At 35.9% G+C, this 22,362-nt stretch overlaps 1 protein-coding gene across 4 annotated transcripts in view; it reads right to left on the bottom strand.

The window, feature by feature from the left end:
• Window positions 1-22,362, bottom strand: part of CEP126 (centrosomal protein 126) — a 94,584-nt gene that overhangs the window by 16,318 nt on the left and 55,904 nt on the right. For 2 of the 4 annotated variants that reach the window (XM_027849555.1, XM_027849556.1), the window contains exons 7-11: window positions 21,598-21,719; window positions 19,676-19,751; window positions 18,686-18,895; window positions 17,053-17,117; window positions 7,294-7,557 (exon numbers count right to left, since the gene is read on the bottom strand). In XM_027849555.1, coding sequence (XP_027705356.1) covers window positions 7,474-7,557; window positions 17,053-17,117; window positions 18,686-18,895; window positions 19,676-19,751; window positions 21,598-21,719 — 557 coding nt within the window. In that variant the 3' untranslated portion in view covers window positions 7,294-7,473. Of the gene's footprint in view, window positions 1-7,293; window positions 7,558-17,052; window positions 17,118-18,685; window positions 18,896-19,675; window positions 19,752-21,597; window positions 21,720-22,362 lie in introns of those variants that run through there. The other 2 variants (XM_027849557.1, XM_027849558.1) reach the window with 2 other exon arrangements.

Raw genomic sequence — 22,362 nt, 5'->3', positions numbered from 1 at the left:
CACACACACACACACACACACACACACACACACACACACACACACACGTGCACAGGAAGGAGACACTAGCTGCTGGATGGGGGGGAACCAGGAAAATTCTCATAGAAAAGATGACACTTGGTCTGAGGCTTTAAGGAAACCAGAAATTCCGAAGAGCAGAAGTTAGGAGAGAGTGTATTCCAAACACTGGGAACAGCCAGAGCAAAGGCACAGAGATGGATGATGGGAGTATTAGAAGTAGGTCAACTTGGCTAGAAAAGAGAATGTGTGGAAAGGAGTAAACTGTAATAATACTGGAAAGGCAGAATAGGACTAAGTTGTGATGAACTTTAAATGCCAAAGATATTTAGATTTGACCCTAAAAGTTATAGGGTACCACTTAAAGTTCATTGAGTAGGGAAGGTGGTTTATGGCCAGGGTTGGCCTTTAGAAAAAAAAAATGACTCTGGGCTTCTGGGAGCCAAGAAGGCAGAGTAAGAAGTAAGTTGCTCTCACCCTCCTTTATTGACCTCTGAAAACCCAGAAAATATTGCCCCAGGAAAAACCCTGGAACAGCTGAACCAGCTGAAAGATGGGGTGCAGCAGTCCTGTAGCCCAGGAAGCTTGGAGGATTAATGGGAAAGGCCCCTCTCACTCTGGGGGAGGGGGAGCAGAGGAGTCCCAGCAAGCCAGCAGAAAGCCCCACTTCAGCATACCAGGGGGAAATCCTGAACTTCAGGGTGGTGGAGCAGGCAAGCACCCTCACGAGGACCTCCAAGTGCCTCAAGACAGGCAGGAGAACCTGTAGATCCCAGTTCAGAAAATCACCACGTACAACAGTGTTCTCCAGCAGTCAAATCTTCCAGTGCCTCAGCAAAACTCTGGGAACAACCCCAAGAGGTAAAGCTCCAGGTTGACAGATATCCTCCAGTAGCAAACATCCCTGTGCAACACCCAGGTGAGCAGGAGCCAAAGAAAGGAGTGAAAGGCCCAGGTGAGCAGGTGTCCCTCAAGGGACAGATTCCCCACCCTTACCCCTAGAGCTCCAGTGTTGCTGAATTCAGCCCAAGACCAGGTAAGCTGCCAGAACCCTACAGTCTCCGATTGCCAACATCAGAGGCCCCAGCACACAAAGCCAGTGACCAGGACCCGGGCTCCCAAGCACAAAAAACTTGGGTCAGTGCCACCTGCTCTTCAGCAGGAGAGCTTAATTTTTTTAAAAGTCAGGAAATAAGCAAACACCATGAGCAAAAAGAAACAGACAATGACTACAGATTCTTATTATGGAGACAGGGAAGATCAAGGCAGAAATTCAGAAGAAAGCAACATTGTCAATGTACTCACATCTGAAACCTCAAAAGGGAATATGAACTGGTCTCAAGCCCAAAAAGTCTTCTTGGAAGAGTTCAAGAAGGTTTTTAAAAGTCAAATAAAAGAGGTAGAAGAAAAATTGGGAAAAGAAACGATTGGTGTGCAAGAGAGAGTCAATAGCTTGGAAGAGGAAGGACAAAAATTAACTATAGAAAACAAGTCCCTAAAAAATACAATTGGCCAACTGGAAAAAAAGTGCACTGAAGAAAATAAGTCCTTAAAAAGCAGAACTGACCAAACGGAAAAGGAGGCACAAAAACTCACTGAAGAAAAGAACTCCTTAAAAAGTAAAATGGGCCAAATGGAAAAGGAGGTACAAAATCTAATAGAAGAAAACAACTCCTTAAAAATTAGAATGGGGCAAGTGGAAGCTAATGACTCTATGAGAGAGTGAGAATCAGTGAAACAGAAACAAAAGAATGGAAAAAATAGAAGAAAACACAAAATATCTCATTGGGAAAACAACTGACCTGGAAAATAGATCCAGGAGAGACAATTTAAAAATTATTGGTCTACCTGAAAACCATGATGAAAAAAAGAGCTTGGACAGCATCTTTCAGGAAATCATCAAGGAAAGCTTCCCTAAGGGTCCTAGAACCAGAGGGTAAAAATAGTCATTGAAAGAATCCATTGATCACCTCCTGAAAGAAATTCCAAATTGAAAATGCCAAGGAATATTGTAGCCAAATTCCAAAATTACCAGGTCAAAGAGAAAATAATGCAAGCAGCCAGAAAGAAAAAAAATTTAAATATCATGGAACCACAGTCAAGATTACACAGAACCTTGCACCTTCTACATTCAAAGATCATAGGGTATGAAATACGATATTCCATAAGGCAAAGGAGCTTGGATTACAACCAAGGATCAACTACCCAGTGAAACTAAGCATAATCTTTCAGGGGAGGAGATGAACATTCAACAAAATAGGGGACTTCTAAACCTTCCTGATGAAAAGACCAGAGCTCAACAGAAAATTTGATCTTCAAATATAAGACTCAGGAGAGGCATAAGAAGGTAGACGGGAAATGAAAAAACAACATATTATTAGTAAGGGCAAACTGTTTACATTCCTACAAGGGAAGATGACACTTGTAACTCTTGAGAACAGTATTGTTATTATGCCATTTAAAATGGGTATACATAGACAGAGGGGGTGAGTAGGAGTTGACTTTGATGTAAAGATAAAAAAATCTAATTAAGTGGGTTAAGTGGATCTAATTAAGAGGATTAAGTGGATCTAATTAAGGGATTGTATTGGGAGAAAAGGAAAGGAGGAGGCTGATAAGGGTAAATTACATGAAAAGGCACAAAATCCTAATATAGTAGACGGAAAGAAGGGAGGGAGATGAGCATTGTGTGAACCTTACTCTCATCAGATTTGGTTCAAGGAGGGAATAACATAATCAGTTAGGTATAGAAATTTAACTTACCCTACAGGAAGTAGGCGGGGAAAGGGAAAAGAAAAGGGAGGAGGTGAATAGAAGGGAGAGAAGAAGTAGTAAGGGTAAAGAGGAAGAAAAGGGAGGGTAGACTGAGGAAGGTGGTGGTCAAAAGCAAAACTCTAGTGAGGAGGGAAAGGGAGAAAGGAGAAAGAAAAACATAAGGGGGGGAATAGGATAGAGAGAAAGACACAGATAGTAATCATAACTATGAATGTGAATGGAAAGAACTCTCCCATAAAACAGAAGCGGATAGCAGAGTGGATTAAAAACCATAATCCTACAATATGTTGTTTACAGGAAACACATTTGAAGAAGAGGGATACAAACATAGTAAAGGTAAAAGGCTGGAGCAGAATATATTATGCTTCAGCTGAAATTAAAAAAAAAAAAAGCAGGGGTAGCAGTCCTGATCTCAGACAAAACAAAAGCAAAAATAGATCTAATTAAAATAGATAAGGAAAGAAACTACATCCTGCTGAAAGGTATCACAGACAATGAAGTAATACCATTACTAAACATATATGCACCAAGTGGTATAGCATCCAAATTCCTAAAAAAGAAGTTAAGGGAGTTACAGGAAGAAACAGATAACAAAACAAAACTATACTAGTGGGGGACCTCAACCTCCCCCTCTCAGAACTAGATAAATCTAACCACAAAATAAACAAGAAAGAAGATGAACAGAATTTTAGAAAAGTTAGATATGGTAGACCTCTGTAGAAAAGGTATATTCCTTTCTCTTGGTGGTACATGGCACCTACACAAAAATTGACCACGTACTAGGGCATAAAAACCTTACAATCCAATGAAGAAAGGCAGAAATATTAAATGTATCCTTTTTAGGTCATGATGCAATAAAAATTACATTTAATAGAAAAAAATAACTCTGGCAGCTTTGTGAAGAATGATTTGGAGTAGAGACAGACTTGGGGAGGGGAGATCATTCTGAGGATATTGCAATAGTGCTGATGAGAGGTGATGAAGGCCTAAACTACAGTGGTGGCTGTCTAAGTGGAAAAAATGGGGTATATGTGAGAGATGTTGCAGAAGTTGAAATTACAAGACTGGGTGACCTTATGTCAGGTGAATGAGGAGTAGAGGATGACACTAAGATTTTGAACGTGGGTGATACAAAGGTCGGTGCTGCCCTTGATAGAAATAGGCGAGTTTAGGAGATGGGTGAGGAAAGATAATGGGTTCTGTTTTGGGTTGAGTTTGAGATCTCTAAAGTAAATCCAATTTGAAGTGTCCAATAATCAGTTGATGATTCAGGACCAAAGTTCAAAAGATTAAAGTGGATATCATCTGGCATTTATTGGCATAGAAATGAAAATTAATTAATTTTTAGATACACTGTTATCCAGCCACCTATACTTGAAAAACTGATTAAAAAACAAAACAAAACACACACACACAAATGCAAGTGTTTAATTTTTAAAAATTAATGCAATTAAATAATAAATTATATTTTATCTTATTTGATTTTTGCCTAAATTGTAATTTTTTTTGGACATCAATTCTGTCATCCATGTTAGATAACTCATAACTTTTTGTTATGTGCAATCTGATAGGCATGATGTCCATGCCTTTATACAAGTCACTGTTAAACAGCACAGAGACAGATACTTAGGGTACTTCACTAGATGATTCCTTCAAAGGTAAGAGAAACATTAATGACCAGACATTAAAGTCTGCATCTGAAAACACTATTGTCTAGCCCACATCTCTCCATCTCATTCACAAGTGTAGCATTACACTTTGCAAAACACTGCTGAAATCTAGGCAAACCATACCAGTATTCCTCTAATCTAGTATTTTAGAAACTCTGTAAAAAAAATGAAGTGGTTAGTCTAGTATGACCTGTTTTTAAAGCTTCTGTAGATTTTCACTCTCTTTAAAATGAAGTTTTAGCGTTTTGCCAGCAATTTAAGTCAAACACACTGGTATGTAGTTTTCAGAGAACATTCTCTTCTCTTTTTGAAAATAAAGATATCTGCCCTTCTCCAATCCGGTGGCAGCTCTTATTTGCTCTATAGTCTTTCAGAAACCACTGACAGTGTTTCAGAAATTACATCTATCATTTCTTTACCACATTGGGATATAGTTTGTTTAGGCCCAGTGACCTGAACTAATCAAGGGCAGTTAAACACTCTTATATTGGTAATTTTTGTTCATGCCTTGCTAGTCTAAAGATTATTCTCCTTGCAAGAGAAAACAGAAGAAAATAAAGTTTGAGTGGCTTTCCCTTCTTTCTGTCGTCTGGTATCAGCTACCTCAATATAACTTTTAAAAATCCCATTTTTACTACTTCATATTTCTTCTCAGTCTTAGTTTATTTAGTCCTTAACACTGTTGAAGAGCTGTGAAATGCTTTTTATTCATCTTCAATTACTTATTCTGGCTTCCATTTCCATATGTCTTTTGAAAATTCTAAGTATCTAATTTAGAATTACAGAATCTCTATTGGAAAAGACAATCTACTCTGGGCCATATATGATTAAGAACATTCTCTACAACACACTTGATAAGGAGGTATCCAGCCTTTTCCTGAAAACCTCTACTTGGGTGCGACCAACCTGCCACCTCCCCAGGAAGCTGATTCTATTTTTTCATAGCTCTACTTGTTAGGAAGGTTTTCCTTTCATTAAGCTTATTGCAGTTGCTCTTCAACTTTCCTCCATTGTTTCTAGTTCTGTCCTTTGAGATTAAGCAGAACAAGTTTTATACCTCTTCAGAGAGGCAGCTAAGTGGCATGGTGGATAGAGCACTTGGCCTCGAGTCAGGAAGACCCGAGTCCAAATTTTACCTTAGACAATTATTAGCTAATCAGTTCTGTCTGCCTCAGTTTCCTTAACTGTAAAATGGGAATAATAATAGTACCTCCCTCCCAAGGTTATACTGTAAGGATCTAATGAGATATTTTAAAAGCAATTAGCTCAGTTTCTGGAGCATAATAGATGCTTAACAAGTGTTTATTTCCTTCCTTTCTTGTGAAATTCTTTAAAATACTTGAAGACAACACACATGTCCTATTCCCCTCAAGTTTTCTCTTCTCTAGGCTAAATGTTCCACTTGATCTCAAGGTCTTTCACTGAAGTCAGTCTTCTCTATACACTCTTTAGCTTATCTATGTTCATTCTAAAATGTGATGCCCAGAACTGAACACAGTACTCCAGAAATGGGGTGTAGCCAGGGCAGAATTCATACAAACTATCATTTTTCCAGTCCTGGACACTGTAATGAGTCAATGAGTTCCTTCTGAATGCAAAATAGCTCTTTAAATAACTTAAAGAGGAGGTCTGCAGAGAAGATTAGAGGGTCAAGAGAGTAGAAAACTCAATGACCATTAGGAAAACAGAGAGATGAGAAAGCCTGAGGAGTCAAGAGTTAGCACACTTCCTAAAGAAACCTTTGGAGAAGAGGAATGGTATGGACTGCTTAATTAAGTACTAATGAACCGGGATAAGTGTAAAAAGTGTTAATGTTGAGACTATGTTGTCTTCTAGACCTCATCAAGATGATTAAATAATAACCAAATGCAAAATAAGCTATAACCTAATGAATTATAACCTGTTTGGAGTAAATAGTGTCGCAACACAAATATGGTAGTCTTAATTGGATCTAAAAAAAAAGAGCAGTCAAAGAATCTGTCAGTGTCTCTAATACTGTCTGGGGAGAGGGTGCCCTGACTGGCTGAGATGAATAATCAAGTTTTTCTTGGCCTGTATCCTTATCTCCATTATAGAAATAAATCAGGGTATCATAGCTTGATTCCCTAAGGTCTTTCAAGTCTCTTTGCCTTGACCCTTTATTCATCAAGTAACTTTCTGACACTAAATCATTTTCCAAAGTATACTCTCCTACTACAAAGTGAAGGTGTTAACCTGTGGGCACAAGTATTTTGGCCTGTTTAACAGAATTTTCAGAGTAAATTAATAACTGGTATTGTGGATCATCAATCAGTCTCCTATGAGTTTGGTTAGTGTGAACTAGTATCTTAAGACCTGATCATCCCTGAATGAACATACTCAAGTTTCTGAACTTGCAAAGATGAGAACCACACTTTGAACTTTTGGTGACCCTACCAAACTGTAGAGAAGAAAGGAAAGAAGAGGAGAAGAGAAAAGAGGAGAGGGGAGAGAGAGGGAGAGAGGGAAAGAGAGGGAGAGAAAGAGAGAGAGAGAGAGGGAGAGAGAGAGAGGGAGAGAGGAAGAGAGATGGGGGGGAAAGGGAGAGAGTTGTTTTCCTTTTCTATGACCCCTTTTTGTATAATAAAATAAAACTGAAGATCAGAAACTGTACAATATCTTTTACAAATTTAATTGAATTTATTAGGAATTCCAGAAAAAACAAAGTTTTAAGAGTACAGCTTATACATAATCTGAATAGCAAAATATTTTTCTTTTTAACGTAAATTTACATCCAGTAGCATGCTCATTAAAAAAACAATGAGGTATTTCCATTCTTTTAAAATGCATTTAACAATAAAGTGCGTAATAAAGTAGAATTGATATCATAAATGTAAACTAATCTGTTAATATTCATTACTTGTGTTATCAATTTGCCTTCATTTTACAGTTTACTGTATAGTGCTAAAATGGTTATGGAATTCAGGAATATATTATATATTTACAAGATAATTTCGAAATAAAGGTTCCATCTAGTAGTTGTTAAGTTCCATTAATATTTTCTCTGTATTTGGGATTGAACTTCAGTGGATATACTGCGGCCTATAGATAGTGAGGTTGTCCATTGCTGATTTTTCTGTAACATAATTAGTTTATGAAAAACACAATGATATAATATTCTGAATAAATTGGCTTTAACATATTGTTAATCAGTTGTCTCTTTTTTATATATTAACATAAAGAGTACCAATTCATTCATTAAAGATTTAGCTCAAAATTCTGAAAATTTTGAAATGTCATGATAATATTCACATTACATTTATATTACTGGTAAAACCTCTCTATCCAAGAACTGCTGTATAAAAGGCTGAATTGCTAATTTTGCTTTTTGTAAGAGCAATTCACTTTAAACTTGCATGTGGAAGCCACATATAATCAAAAGGATATGAAAGCATGCTAAAGCAAATGGCTTAGTATGATAGTTGTTTAAAATGCATTACACCACCTACATAATTAAGCAAAATTCTTTGAATTGAAATTCTGGCTCCTGGGATTCAAAGTCAACATTGAAAATCACAACCTGGGGGTGGCAGAGGTCCTAAGGATGCTTATAGAATAGTTGCTGAATCTACCTCAAGAAAGATACAGTTCTCAAAATGGGAGGGGAGAAGGGTCCAGAGAAGAGGTTGGATTACCCCTTTTCTTTCCCCTAACAGAACCGTGAGATAGGAGTTTTTTTAAGCTTTGAAGGAAGTTTGTTAAGCTTATAGCTCAATTCTGTTTAACTGTTTACTAAGAAAATCAGTTCTATTGTTAAATTGTAGAACATTTAAAGGGGCTCTGGAAAGACCATCCTGTTTATCTTTAGATACTCGGATGTATCTGTGATCTCATTAGTGCAGGTATTTTCTCCACCAGAACAGATTTCAAGCTGTCCATGTCTTTATAAGTCACTATTGTCAAAAAAAGATCATCACTTGGTGTGCCAAACCCTCTTGTGATGAGGTTCCTCTCCTCCCCTACCCTCTTAGAACTTAGTTGGGCTGGTCATCAGACAGAAGACAGTCTGTACTTGAAACCTATGATTTTCTGGGACTGACAGCTTCTGAGAAGCTCGAGTCACTTCTACCCAAATATGAGGGCTTTTATAGAGCAGTGTTTTATAGGAAAGAAAACACTTTAGGTTGTAGAATGTAAGTTCAAGTATTGACACAATAACTGATGATCATAAATCTACAGACCACTTAACAAAGACTATTCCAAATGATCAATAATTTACAAAATTCCTATCATGTATGAGTCTGTTATGTACAGTGGGAGACACAACGTCATATAAAACAATTTCTGCCCTCAAGATGTTTATAATATACTTAATGTCTCCGAGTAACTAAGAAATATAAACATGAAAATATAACTAATAATGCAAAAGGAAAGAATGTGATAAATGCTAAATGAATGACACAGATATTATATCCTATTTCTCTGGAGCTGAAAACAAAAATTTTAAGATCTTTTATCTATAGAATTCCTCATGTTCCTAGAGAGAACTGGCTTACAGATTCCATTTTTGTTTAGGGGATAGTCAATGTATTAAAATGGCAGCCTTTTAAGGTATAACCCAGAACAGAGGTTCCCAAACTTATTTGGCCCACTGACCCCTTTTTAAAAAAAAATTACTCAGCGTCCCCCTGGAAATCTACTTTCTTCAACCCTTTAATGGTTTTTTTGAAATCTGCATCATTTAAAAATAGAGAAAATATTCTTTAAAAATGACACATCTTAAATTCAGTAATTTATTATAAATTTGTGGTTTTTTCCTGCATTGAAATTTTGATGATGCCATATTGCATCATGAAATTGTATAGTATTGTATTATAAACCAGTCATTACACATACATTATTCCTTCCAATGCATTCTGGACTTCCTGACAATGCGCAACATGCTCGCCTGCCAACACTTGCTTGTTAAGATCTGTCAGCAAGTTTGAGTACTGATCAGTTATAACTTGTATTTTGTGTGTTTATTTGGAAAATAATGTAATTCTGTTACACAACAGATGAAACATCTACGAATGGTTTTATAAAATTTTCTTCTCTTCCTTCCTTATGCTTCCACTGCCCCCTTATTTTTATTCAACACCCCCCAATTGCACCTGAGACTACTATGGTGCCCCACTCTGATTGTTCCAGTGCCCCCCCAAGGGGCGGTATCACCCATTTTGGGAACCTCTGATTCCTAGAATTTCTCCTCAGTTCCCTGATCCTTGAAAGTAATTTAACGACTCAATGTCAACTTAGAAGGACATCTTTATAGGCAGCTAGATGGTATAGTGGATACAGTGCTTGATTTGGAGTCAGAAAAATCTAAGTTCAAATCCTGCCTTAAATACTTAAACTCTATGCCTATAAACAAGCCATTTATCTCTGTTTACCTCAGATTCATCACATGAGGGTAATAATAGCACCTACTACTCCCCAGAGGATAATCTGTATGTACAGTGTCCTGTGAACTTTAGAGTGCTACACAAATGCAGACTATTGTTGTTAAATTTAGTGGAGTGTCCCAGGGACCTGTCTTTGGCCCTCTCCTGTTGAAATTTTGTCAGTGACTCAGATAAAGGAATATTATGTAATGCTTGTCAAATGTGCAGATGACATAAAGCCAGGAGGGATGGCTAACATTAAATAACAGAATCAATATCCAAGGAGATCTTAACAGGTCAGAGTATTGGGAAGAACCTAATAAGAAGAAATTTAATGGAGATAACTATAACGTCTTATGGTGGGCTTAAAAAAATCAGTGTTACAAATACAAGATAGGTGATATATGGCTACGTAGCTGTTAATTTGAAAAAAGATATGGATAATCAACAGTGAGATATGACAGAAAAAAGCTAATGTTTAAGACTAGGCTTACAGTCTCACTGTACTATGTCTTGGTCAGGCCACATTTTGAGTTTAGTTCAGTACATTTTAGCAAGGACATCAGAATATTTGGAGGAGGGTGAGTGACCAAGATAGTGACAATCCTTGAGATCAAGCCATATGAGCATCCATTGCAGAAATTAGAGATGTCTGACATGGAAAAGTTAAAACACAGGGAAGCCATGCTACATGTCTTCAAGTATTTGAAGGGCTGTCATGTGTAAAATTGATTTACTTGTTTTGCTTGGTCCTTGAAGGCAGATATAGGAGCAAAGAGTGGAAATGGTTATGAGATGTATTTAGGCTTGACATAATAAAAAGAAAAAAAGACAATTCTGAGTATTTCTGTTCTGTTGAGGCTTGTATTGGCTAGCCTCTGAGGTCCCTTCCAACTTTGAGATGTTGGGAAAGACTAGAAATTTTCATTTTGGTTTATAATTTTTAAAGATATGTATATATATATATATTTAACTTTCATGCAGATCATATCAGAAAGAGAAATAGTTACCCCAGAAGTGGGGAGCCTGCGTCCTTGAGGCCACAGGTGGCCCTCTATCTAGTTCCTTAAGTGTGGCCCTTTGACTGAATCCAAACTTCAGAGAACAAATCCTCAGGATGTGTTCTGTAAAACTTGGACTTAGAAGGCTGCACCCAAGGACCTAGAAGGTCACATGTGGCCTCAAGGCCACAGGTTCCCCACTCCTGAGCTATCCTTTAATACCTTTACAGGGAAGGGGATGCTACTGCCTTACTTAAGTAAACCAGACTACTAATATCTTATTATCCTTAAAATTGGAATGTTTCTCCTAATATTTAACCTAAATTGTACTATGTAATCAGATTATGATATCCTCTAAAAAGTTTTATTACCAATGAAAATAAAGCTACTGTTTGTGAGTACTTACTACTTAAAAAGATCTGTGATTTCATCTCTCAATGGATGTCTACAGATTGTAACACAGATTGTATTCCCCAATGCTTTCAAAATAATGACTGACATTTATATTGCACTTTAAAATACAAAAAGGACTTTCTATACATTATCTCATTTGAGGCTTCATGAGTTGCTGCAGCCAAAAGAAAAAGCACCATCTTATAACTAACTTTTAATGAATTCTGCTCAACATAGACTAGTCTTTAAATGCCTGAACTACAGTCTATCATTAGGGCTGATTTTGAAACTTTTCCTGCTTGTTAAGTCTTAAGAGTTTGTATTGCATTGGCATAGCCTAAACTTACAGTTACATTCATACTACAACGAAGTATATGGATATGACATTAAATATTAAAAGGAATGGTCAAAATTATTTTGCTGTAGTTAAAGTTCGAGTCACGTATTACATGGATTAAGCCAGATAGAGCTTGGGAATCTTGGTTCAAGAGATTTCATTAATTGAGTTCAATTTAGCTCTGCTACTTAATAGTCAAACAATTTTGGACAAGCCATTTAACCACATTAAACTTAAGTACTTTCATGTCACAAAATCACAGAATTGGAAGGAAAATCAGGAGATTATCTTTTCAACACATAGGTGAAAATGAGTCTTCTACAAAAAGTGGGCAATTCTGCAGGTTTGTTTAAAGATGTCTAAAGTAAAGAGAAATCAAAAATAACCCTAGGGAGCTCATTCTACTTTTGGTTAGCTCTCAGTATTAGGAAATTTTTCCTTATAGGAAGCCTACGTTTGTATCTCTGCAACTTCCACCCATTGTGAACTTCCAGTTTTTCTCTCCAGGGCCAAAAACAACAAATCTAAACTCTCATGACAGCTTGTCAAATTCCTGAAGTGATCAAATTCCTCTTAAGTCTTATCTTCTCCAGGCTAAATATTTTTGGTTTCTTAAACTGGTCCCTATATTTCACCATCTAATTTGCCCTCCACTGGATACTCTATAGTTTATCGATATCCTTCCTACATTGTGGCATGAAGAATCTTCCCCATGAAGTTTGATTGGGACACAGGAGGATAATCAATACTTTATTACTGGACACTATGTCTTTCATAATAATGTTGTATTAAGGTTTCTGTTTGCAATACAATATTGTATACTCATATTTGAACAGTTCACTAAAATCTCCAGATATTATTCAGATGAATTGTGGAACTTCTATCCATCCATGACTCCTCTGTCTGGGACTTGTGTAGCTTAGTTTTGTTTTTTGTTTTTTGTTTTTAATACTTATGCTTAAGAATCTTACTAGATTTTACCCACTAATTATAGCTGGTCAAGATATTATTTTAATCTTAACTGATAGTGACTATTAGCTATCCCCCCAACTTTGTGTCAGTTGTAATCTGCCTAAGCATGACATCTACAGTCTCCCTCTACTAATAATCAGAATGTCTGTGTCTTAGTAGCTAAATCCATAATGATTGTATTGGGAGAATGAAAGGTTAGGTTACTTGCCCATGGTCATGTAACTATCATGAAAGGCAGGATTTGAACGACATCTTCCTGACTCCAACTCCAGCCCTCTTATCCACTATGCAGGCTGTCTTTATCCATGTCATTGTTAAATAATGTAAAACAGCACAAGATTAAGGCCAAGCCCCTGGGGTTCCCTACTAGATTTCATTCAAGGTGACTTCTAATAATGAATACCATTCATTTTGGTTATCTGAATAGTTCTGCTCAATTCAGTCCACATCTATTTCCATCTTGTCTATATGGATGACATGAGACTTTAAAATGCTTTGTTGAAATCTAGTGCTATGTTTTTGGCATTTCTCTGATCTTCCAAACTAGTCTTCTTGTTAATACAGGAAATGAGATTAATATCATGACTAATCTATAAAATGGGGATAAATTATACTTGAACTATCTACCTACATTACAAGGTTCTCATGAGGATCAAAGGGGTAGTATATGTGAAGAACTTTGTAAACTTTAAAGAGATACATAAATGTATGCTACGATTCCTAACTGTATGACTCTGGACACATAATTTAATCTCTGAGTCTCTTTTTCCTTGCTTGTAAATTGAGGACATGAACATTTAGATGACCTATATCACAGGATTGTTGTGAGGAAAATGCTTTGTAAATTTTTACATGCTATATAAATGTGAGCTATTATTACTATATTATGAGCTTAAATATCATCATAGGCTAGGTGGAACTGTATGAGCAAAACTAAGATACAGGAAAAGTACAAAGGTTTTTTAAGAGGACAGAAATCAGACTTATTTGAATAGAGTTGGGATTCATTTATGGGAGTAAAGGGAGCAAAGGATGAAAAATATCAGTTATTTGGTTACACTATCAAAACAATTATTTTGGGGGCAATGAATGCTAAGTACTTTTTATACAATTTCAATACACTTAAAAATTCTCAGGAGATTGTATAATTTTTCTTCATTAGTTTTAGCTGCCAGGATTAATATTAATTAATATTAATTCTTTATAAAAGAAAATAGGAGAGTATGATACAGTTTTGTTTTCCCTTTAAATTTCAGGGCAGAGATAGCATAAATGTAGGTGGAATGTATATTTTCTTATGCTATAATAAGGAGGTACTAGGAAATATTACAGCAGGGAAAGGAGGGGAATAAACATTTATTAAGCACCCACTATGTGCCAGGCACTGTGCTAAGCACTTTACAAATATTATCTTATTTGATCCTTACAACAACCATATTATCATTGAGGAAGTTAAGGCAGAGATTAAATGATGTGCCCAGGGTCACATTGCTAGCAGGTTTATGAGGCTGGATTTGAACTCAGGTCTCATGTTCACTGGACCACCTAGTTGCCACGACAAAAATATCATCTTCACTAGCAGCTGTAGTACTTGAAATTCTATCCTTGATTTGAAATGACCACTTCCAGCTATTGTCTTTAAAGAGGTGTATATCACTGAAGAATGGTCCAGTAAATTCCTAACATTTTATTGTTAATTAGTTTTGCATATCCTGTTCTTTCCTGATGGGAAGAAATCCGAATAATAAGTATGAACTGGTGGGTAGTGTGACGTTGACAAGAACCTTAGTGGTGGTTCTATCATTTTAACATTTGCAAAAGATGAAGAAGGTAATATTGGACATAGAAATATGCCTCAGACTTTAAGAGATGAGAGTTTCTGAAGAACAGAATTCTGGTGAGGGTGATGGGGGAAAATAGCAGTACACATTACAGATAAGGATGTGACTTACTGGGACCTCAACTGTTGAACTCAGATTTTAAAAGAATCTATGTTAAGATATAGAATTGGGACTAGTAACAAAAGACAAATACAAGGAGCAGCAAGAACCAATCAAATAATGTCAAGAGAATAAAATCAGTATAATCTCAGCCTTATGATAAATTCTGAAGACAATCAAAAAAGAATTTTTAAAGCTATGTTAGTGGTAAATGGAATATTAATAAGATTCCTTCTTAGTGCAAATGAGATTAAAGAAAACAAAGATACTAGGACCACTCAACTCACATTTCACTTCTATTTTCTCTAAAACAGGTCCTACTCTGATGCCTTGGGGTGTGGAGGTGACATTAGGTCCTTGAAGGCTGGGCTAGAAGAGTACAAATTCTACTACATTCTACCATGTTTGAAAAGCTTTGAGTACTGTCCCAGCAATAGACTGAATCTGCCTTCTGAAAACCAATCTAGCTAAGTATGAAATGGCTCGCTATCAGAAGTCTGTCTGTACTTTGCCCAAAGCAACCCATGTAACAAAGACAATGGTGCTCAGTCCCATACAACTCCCTTCCACTTTACTTCTTTGGTTATCTGGCACAATGGTGTTAAGAATCACACAGGTTTTAGATAGTATATATAAATTAACTTGGCTGTCAGTATCCTAAGGTGTGATTTTTGCTCAGTGATCAGTCACTGAACACATTATTGAAGGACCTGAATTATGTCAATCATTCTGGCTACAAATGAAACCAATAAGATAGAAGAAAGCAGCAATTGAATGGAAGGATTACTTATGGGTTTTCCTTGGAGAGACAAAAAAAAAGAGTTGTTGGAATTGGGAAGATTAAGTCTGGAAAAGAGGATATATGACAGCAGTCTTCATATATATGAAGGATTGCCATGTGCAAGAGGATTATGCTTGTTTTGCTTAGCCTTGGAAAACACTTGGACCTTATGCCTGGGTGGAAGATACAGAAAGACAAATTTTGATTCAAGATGGGGGTAAAAAAAAGAAACAACCCTTTTTAATAATTGTAGGTGTTTTAAGTGGAGCTTTGATGTCCTAGCTGTCCTTCTATTCTCTTTAAGCCTTGTCTTCTCCAGATCAGATAGCCTTCAAGGAAACTTTATTCAGCTTTCTCCAGGGATGGAATGCTCTCCCTCCCAATTTAGAATCTTTGGCTTCCTTTAAGAAGCTCTAGTTCTGCCTCCTTCAGGAGACCTATTTCAGTCTTCCCAGTTGCTATTGCCACTCCTTCTAAGGTTATCTTTTATTCGCTTTGAATTTATCCTGCATGTTCTGGTTTATGTGTTGTCTTCTCCATTAGAAGTTAAGATCCTTGAGGGTAGAGATTATATTTGCTTTTTCTTTTGTATCCCAAGTTCTTAGCATAGTGCCTGTTACATAGTCAAGTCAACTAGCATTTATTAAGCAGCTATTATGTGCTTAATAAATACTTGCTGATTGATTGACCTCAGACATATTACTATTTTGTATTTCTACATAGAAGATTGTGTGCACCACTCCTGTTGAATTTATCAATACTATTATTATTTTTTAGTTATTTGTGTCCTGTGTATACACATTTCTCTCCTACTTGATAAACTTCTTGAGGACAGAGACTATGTTTTATTCATTTCTGTTCTTAGAAGAGTCCCCTGTACATAGCAGACCTTTAATACGTGTTGTTGAATGAACTAAAAATTTCCAAAAGGATTATATGACTTTGTAAATTGACGGCTCTTGAGAAATAACTTAGTACAATTTATGGCCAATGCCCCATGTATTTTTCCTGCTAGAAGTCAAGCAATACAACTTTAATGCGGACTTCTTCAATAAACTCAATGCTGGATCTCATTCTAATACATGAGGAAATCTCTACGGGATTAAGCATGAATTTGGCAATAACTGTATTTCATTGAGGAATTCCCAAAGAAGAACTTTGGGATGTTGAGTTCTAGAAATAACATGATAGGAACAGAGACAATGACAGAGACAACTGTCATTGAAAACTCCACAGGATATTCCCGACATAGCTAAGCATTTATGTTACATGAATATATGAAGACTGACATTCTGATCTTTTGCATGTCCTCCTGTAAAGCTTTATTGTTGAAGTGGTCTAGATGTAAAAGTAAGTCAGCTTCCTCATTACATCAGGGCATCCATTTGTTCTAATGGCATGCCCTTATATTTTGAAAGCAGGATATATAAGTATGGTGTCGAGGAGAGAACACTGGTTTAAGAGTCAAGAGGAACTAGATTTCCATCCTGGTTTTGCTCATTACTACCTGTGTGACCTTATGCAAGTCATTTACCCTTTCTGGGCCCCATTTCCTCATTTATAACATCAGTGGGTTGGACTAGATGATCTCTAAGATTAATTCCTGCTCTTTAAATTTTGAGTTCCCATGAGAAGCATTGCTACATATGGATAAGGATAAGGTTGTCATTTCTAAAAACTAACTTAAAAGTCAGTATCAACATGGGAGAGGCTTAGATAAGAGCAAGAGTTTTTTTTTTTCCCTTACATGAAAACAACTAAAAATAGTTAATTTCAATACTTACCAAAGGTGATGCTATTTGTAAAATACTTTTGATTGATGGGTTTTTGCAAATGGCTTCTTGGACATCTAAAAAAATTCCACAATAAAAAAAATTACTATGGTAATGTATATTAAAATGTATGCATGAATTACAGTAAAGAATACATTACAAATTTCATATGTGTGTCAATAATACTTAACATTAAGTGGGAAATGTTCTCTATACACTTAATATGCTTTTATGTTAGTGGAAAAATATAAGTGTGGATTCCTGTAATTGCAAGGTCAATTGGTTATGAGGTAGCTAAGGGACAAAATAAGATAATGTATGTGAAAGTTATTTTTAATTGTAAAGCATCATATATGTATAAACTATTATTTTATCAGTATGAGCATTAACGTTAGACAATGTAAATAATCTGATTAAAATACATACAAATTACATTAGTAGGGGCAACTAGGTGGTGCAGTGGATAGAACACCGGCCCTGGATTCAGGAGGACCTGAGTTCAAATCTGGTCTCCGACACATAACACTTACTAGCTATGTGACTCTGGGCGGTCACTTAACCCCACTGCCTAGCCAAAAACAAAAACAAAACAAAAACAACAACAACAAAAAAAACAAATTACATTAGTAGAAAGTATGATTACTTGAGAGTTCTGAAAATAACAAGTTATTTACATATAATAAATTTTTATAAAGTGCCTTTTACCCTAGGAGAATCACTATCAAGAAGATAAGAGCAGGTTCTGTTATTCCTATTTTGATGCTGAGGCACAGAAAGCTGAAGCAATATTCTCAAGGTGATGGAATGGATTAGTGGTAGAGCCAGGAAAAAACAGAGGCCTTCTGATTTTTAGGTTGTATCTATACAATACCAAATATCTGGACAAAACGTGAAAAATTCAGTTAGTCATCCAGATATTTTCAAATAGTCAAATGGTCAGTGTCAACAGACAAAAAGCAAACAAACAAACAAAAAAAACCTTCCAGATGACCGACTGCATTTTTCATCTGGATTTTTCAATAACATTTAGTACTATATGCTTTTTCTTAAAACAAGAGAAACAAGTTCTCTTTGTCATCTATTGCTTCATGCTTTCAAAAATTAAAATTCTAATAACTATATTCTTGAAATAAAAGGAATAGTCTGGTAAACTTGTAATAGTCTCTTAAAGTCAATTAAGTGGTCAGTCCCAAAATATATTTCATTTGAGGACATGATAATTCAGATATAATTTATATTTTTAGGTTAATAAAATAACTTACTTCAAAAGCTCTGTGATTTCATTGTAGTAGGTTCTCCTTCCACTGATGCAGATCCCAACCCTTCCTCAACCTCTTGATTTTCTCTGGCCAAAAAATGCATTGGCTGATGCCCAACCTTCTGGTGAAAAGTCCCTCTCTCACTGAATTTAGCTAGGCTAGTCCTGGGACAACAAATGCATGGTCTGCTTTCAGGCCAGTCCTTGAAGCCTTTAGAGGTTGGTAGGAACTGTTAGCATTTAACACTAAAGACATAGCCTTTTGAGAGCACAGGGTTATCAACATGCCACAGTAAGGTATCAAATTAGGATTTTAGTAAAAGGTTATTGAAATTATCAAAATATTCAGTATTGTGTTCAGTATAGCAAAACCATTCAAATGCTTACAATGCAATCTATCATTGAGGTGATTAAGTGACTCTATAATCTTCTGTTCTTCAAAAGACAGTGTACCAATGTTTAATCGTTGTGTCTTATGTAAAGGAAGAGCTGGTTTGTATGGCTGCATGGGTTTCATGGCAGTTAGAATTTTATCCTCAGGAATTGATGATTTCATAAAGTTTTCAGCCATCAAAAACTGGGTAGTACTTTCTGAAACTAGAGAAGTTATGCACAGCATTAATAGGATGATATTTTTCTTCCAGTTGAAAAGACTAAAACATATATTGTGTTATTTCATGAATTAGGCATAAGACCCTTGTCAGCTGGCTTCTACCATAATTGATAGTCATAATAATGATACTAAGGCAATTTAAGCTTTTGAAGTGCTTCCCGAATAAAATAAAAATTAAATTATGTTCAGTATAGTAAGGTTAAAAATACATTTTATTTTATCCATTGATCTTGAGATTGCACATAAAGAAGATGAATAAGATAATCTTTCTCACAATGATTAATATGTGGAAGGATATCGGCAGAAAAGGAAAAAGAATCAGAAATAAAAGGTACATATTTTGTCTTTTGAGTGATTTTACTACAATGAGTTTGAGGTAGCAGCAAATACGTCCAGGAATCATGTCAGAGATATAATTAAATTTGTAAGAATAACTTGAATAAAAAAAATCAAGTAGTAAGACACAGATTTAAAAATAACCTGTAGGGGCAGCTAGGTGGCACAGTGAATAGAGCACCGGCCCTGAAGTCAGGAGGACCTGAGTTCAAATCCGGCCTCAGACCAAACACTTGACACGTACTAGCTGTGTGACCTTGGGCAAGTCACTTAACCCCGATTGCCTCACTAAAAAAAAAATAAAAATAAAAAAAAATAACCTGTAGCAGCATGATTAGTACATGAGAGTTAACAATTAAAAAATGTAAAGGAACAAATGAAAGGTCTGTGAATAGACCAGGGAGGAAAACATGAAAACTCAAGCATACCTTCTTCAGGATGAGAAATACCACTCAGACTTTGTACTGGCTCACTTGAACTTAGTTGTATAGACTGTATTATATTCTGTAAACATTGCAAAAAAATCAGAACATTTATTCTGAATTTTAAAAACTTATTATATTTATGTATAAAATATACTTATGTGTTAAAAGTTACATATAAGTTACACATTAATAAACCTTTTAACTATAGGTATTTTTAAGATCAATATTCTTCAGTGTTAAGAATTAACTGAAAAAAAAATTTAACTGAATTGTACATGACACCATATGTTTAAAGTATTTTATACAAAAATTTTGAAGTGATTCTTAATAGTTCAGTGGCATTTTTAGACATTTATAGTGGAAAGAGTGTTGGATTTGGAGTCAGAGGTCTTGGCTTCAAATTCTGGCTCTGTCACTTGCTAATTGTGTCCTGGGCAAGACATTTAAACTTTCTGAGGTTTATTTTCTCCCCTGTAAAAGGAGGAGAATACTAGATGAATGCAAAGGATTTTTCCAGCTCTAAATCTAGGATCTGTAGCTTTTCATGCTATAAATAACTCTTTCTTCAATACTCTCTTCTTTCTAGTTGTCTGTGTGTGAGACAGAGAGAGAGAGAGAGAGAGAGAGAGAGAGAGAACAAACTATTCTAATTCTCCTACCTGTCTGACCACTCCTCATTTTCTTTTGCTGGATATTCATCCATGCTATGCTCACAAAATTGTAGATATACCCTAAGGCTCAGACCTGAGCCCTCTTTACTTATCTCTATATATTTTCGCTTTGTGAAAAGCTTAGCTCCCAGGGCAGCTAGGTGGCACAGTGGATAGAGTGCTGGCCCTGGAGTCAGGAGGACCTGAGTTCAGATCCGGCCTCAGACACATAATACTCACTGGCTGTGTGACTCTGGGCAAGTCACTTAACCCCATTTGCCTCACCAAAAGAAAAAAAGAGAAGAAAAAAAAAGCTCTGCTCCCAAGGACTGACTACACTACCATTTCTATGCTAATAACTTTCAAATCTACTTATCTAGCTCCGGCTTGCATCAATTGTTGACTGGTCATCTCAAATGAGATATAGACATCTTAAACTAAGCATGTCCAAAACTGAACTCATCTTTCCCACCAAACCCTTCCCTGTTCCTAACTTTCCTATTACTGTGGAGGGTAACACCAGGAGTAACATAGGCTAATACAATAACTGAGATGTTATCCTTGACTACGCTCCTTTTCTCTCATCCCCCATGTCAGAACTGTCATCAAGGTCTGTTTCTTCTAGTTTTGTTGTATCTGTTGTGCATGCCTCCTTTTTATCTCTGACACTGCTACCACGCTGGTGCCTAGACTATTGCAATAGCATTCTGAGTCTCCCTGCCTCAAGCTCTGGATAGAGCACTGGAATTGGAGTCAGACAGACCTAAATTTAAATGCAACCTGAGATATGAACTGTGTGACCCTGGGCAAGTCATTTAACCTCTGCCTGCCTCAATTTTTTCATCTGTAAAATGGATGTAATAATAGCACCTAAATCCTTGGATTATTGTGAAGATAAAATGAGATGTTTTACCTTAAAATGTTACATAAATATTATTATTGTTATTGTTATTCTCTACTCAGCTGTCAAACTGATCTTTCTAAAATGCAGGTCTGAACCAAGCAAGGTCCTTTAACTCCAGAGTCAGTGCTCTTTCCTCTGTACCATTCTGAAATTGTTGTTAAACAACAATAGGTTCTGATGATGAGAATAGAACAATTAGTACAGTATAGGGCTTGGAAAAGTAAGCAGTATAGCAATATTAGGCTTGATATCTGGTTAGGTCTAATTTTTCTTCATGGCTTTTGATATATAATGAGAGAACCATAAAGGCAGTGTTTTATTTCATTAACATAATATCTCAATATTAAATGGATATTTATATTTACATTTACCTGTGGCTGTTCAAGGCACTTCTGCCTTATGGAACTGGAGAGCTGTCTTCTTTGCTCTAAGAGAGTTCTTGGTTTATTTTCATTGCTTTCAAGATTTAGTTTTCTTCTTGCACTGGTAGAATCTTAACACAAATGCCAGAAAAAAGTCATCAATTATGCAAAGCAGAATAATCTATTTTTACTACTTTATATAGCAAAGTACTTTCAAATATGACAGCAGATTTTATGACATGATAGCTTATTTCACAAAAGTAAAAACATCAAAGAGGTATTTTCAAACATTCTGATATTCAAAATTATAAAACAAACAACAACAGGTACTTTCTAAACATAAGGAAAAACAAGTGACTTTGTCGTCTAGGGAAAGATACTCTAAATTTCATGCAATTTCCTGTACAAAAAATTTTAGGTAACAATTAAAGTCCTATGATATTTCATAGGTTGGAACATATTTTCCTTAATCTTTTAAAAATATTTCCTTTCTTTAGGGGAAAGTTGAAAATTCCACATCCTCTCTAAAAACTTCCTAGATGAAGTGAACATGAAAAAGTGATGCATTTTTTTTAACCTTTCATTTTGCTTCAGGACAAAATGCTCTGAATCCTTTTGATTTAAAAAAAAACTACCATTTTGGTTTTTTCTCTGCCTCTGCTCATTAACCAATATTGGTTCAGTTGGGCAGGATCTGTGTCTACTAAAATCAGCTTTATTTACAGAGAGGCAGTGAGGCATAGTGGACAGAAGGATAGATGGCCTCAGAATTAA

This window comes from Vombatus ursinus, unplaced genomic scaffold (assembly GCF_900497805.2).
Source record: "Vombatus ursinus unplaced genomic scaffold, bare-nosed wombat genome assembly UNPS02007612.1, whole genome shotgun sequence".
NCBI classification, from domain to species: Eukaryota; Metazoa; Chordata; class Mammalia; order Diprotodontia; family Vombatidae; genus Vombatus; species Vombatus ursinus.
This window is presented reverse-complemented; position numbering and strand designations above follow the sequence as displayed.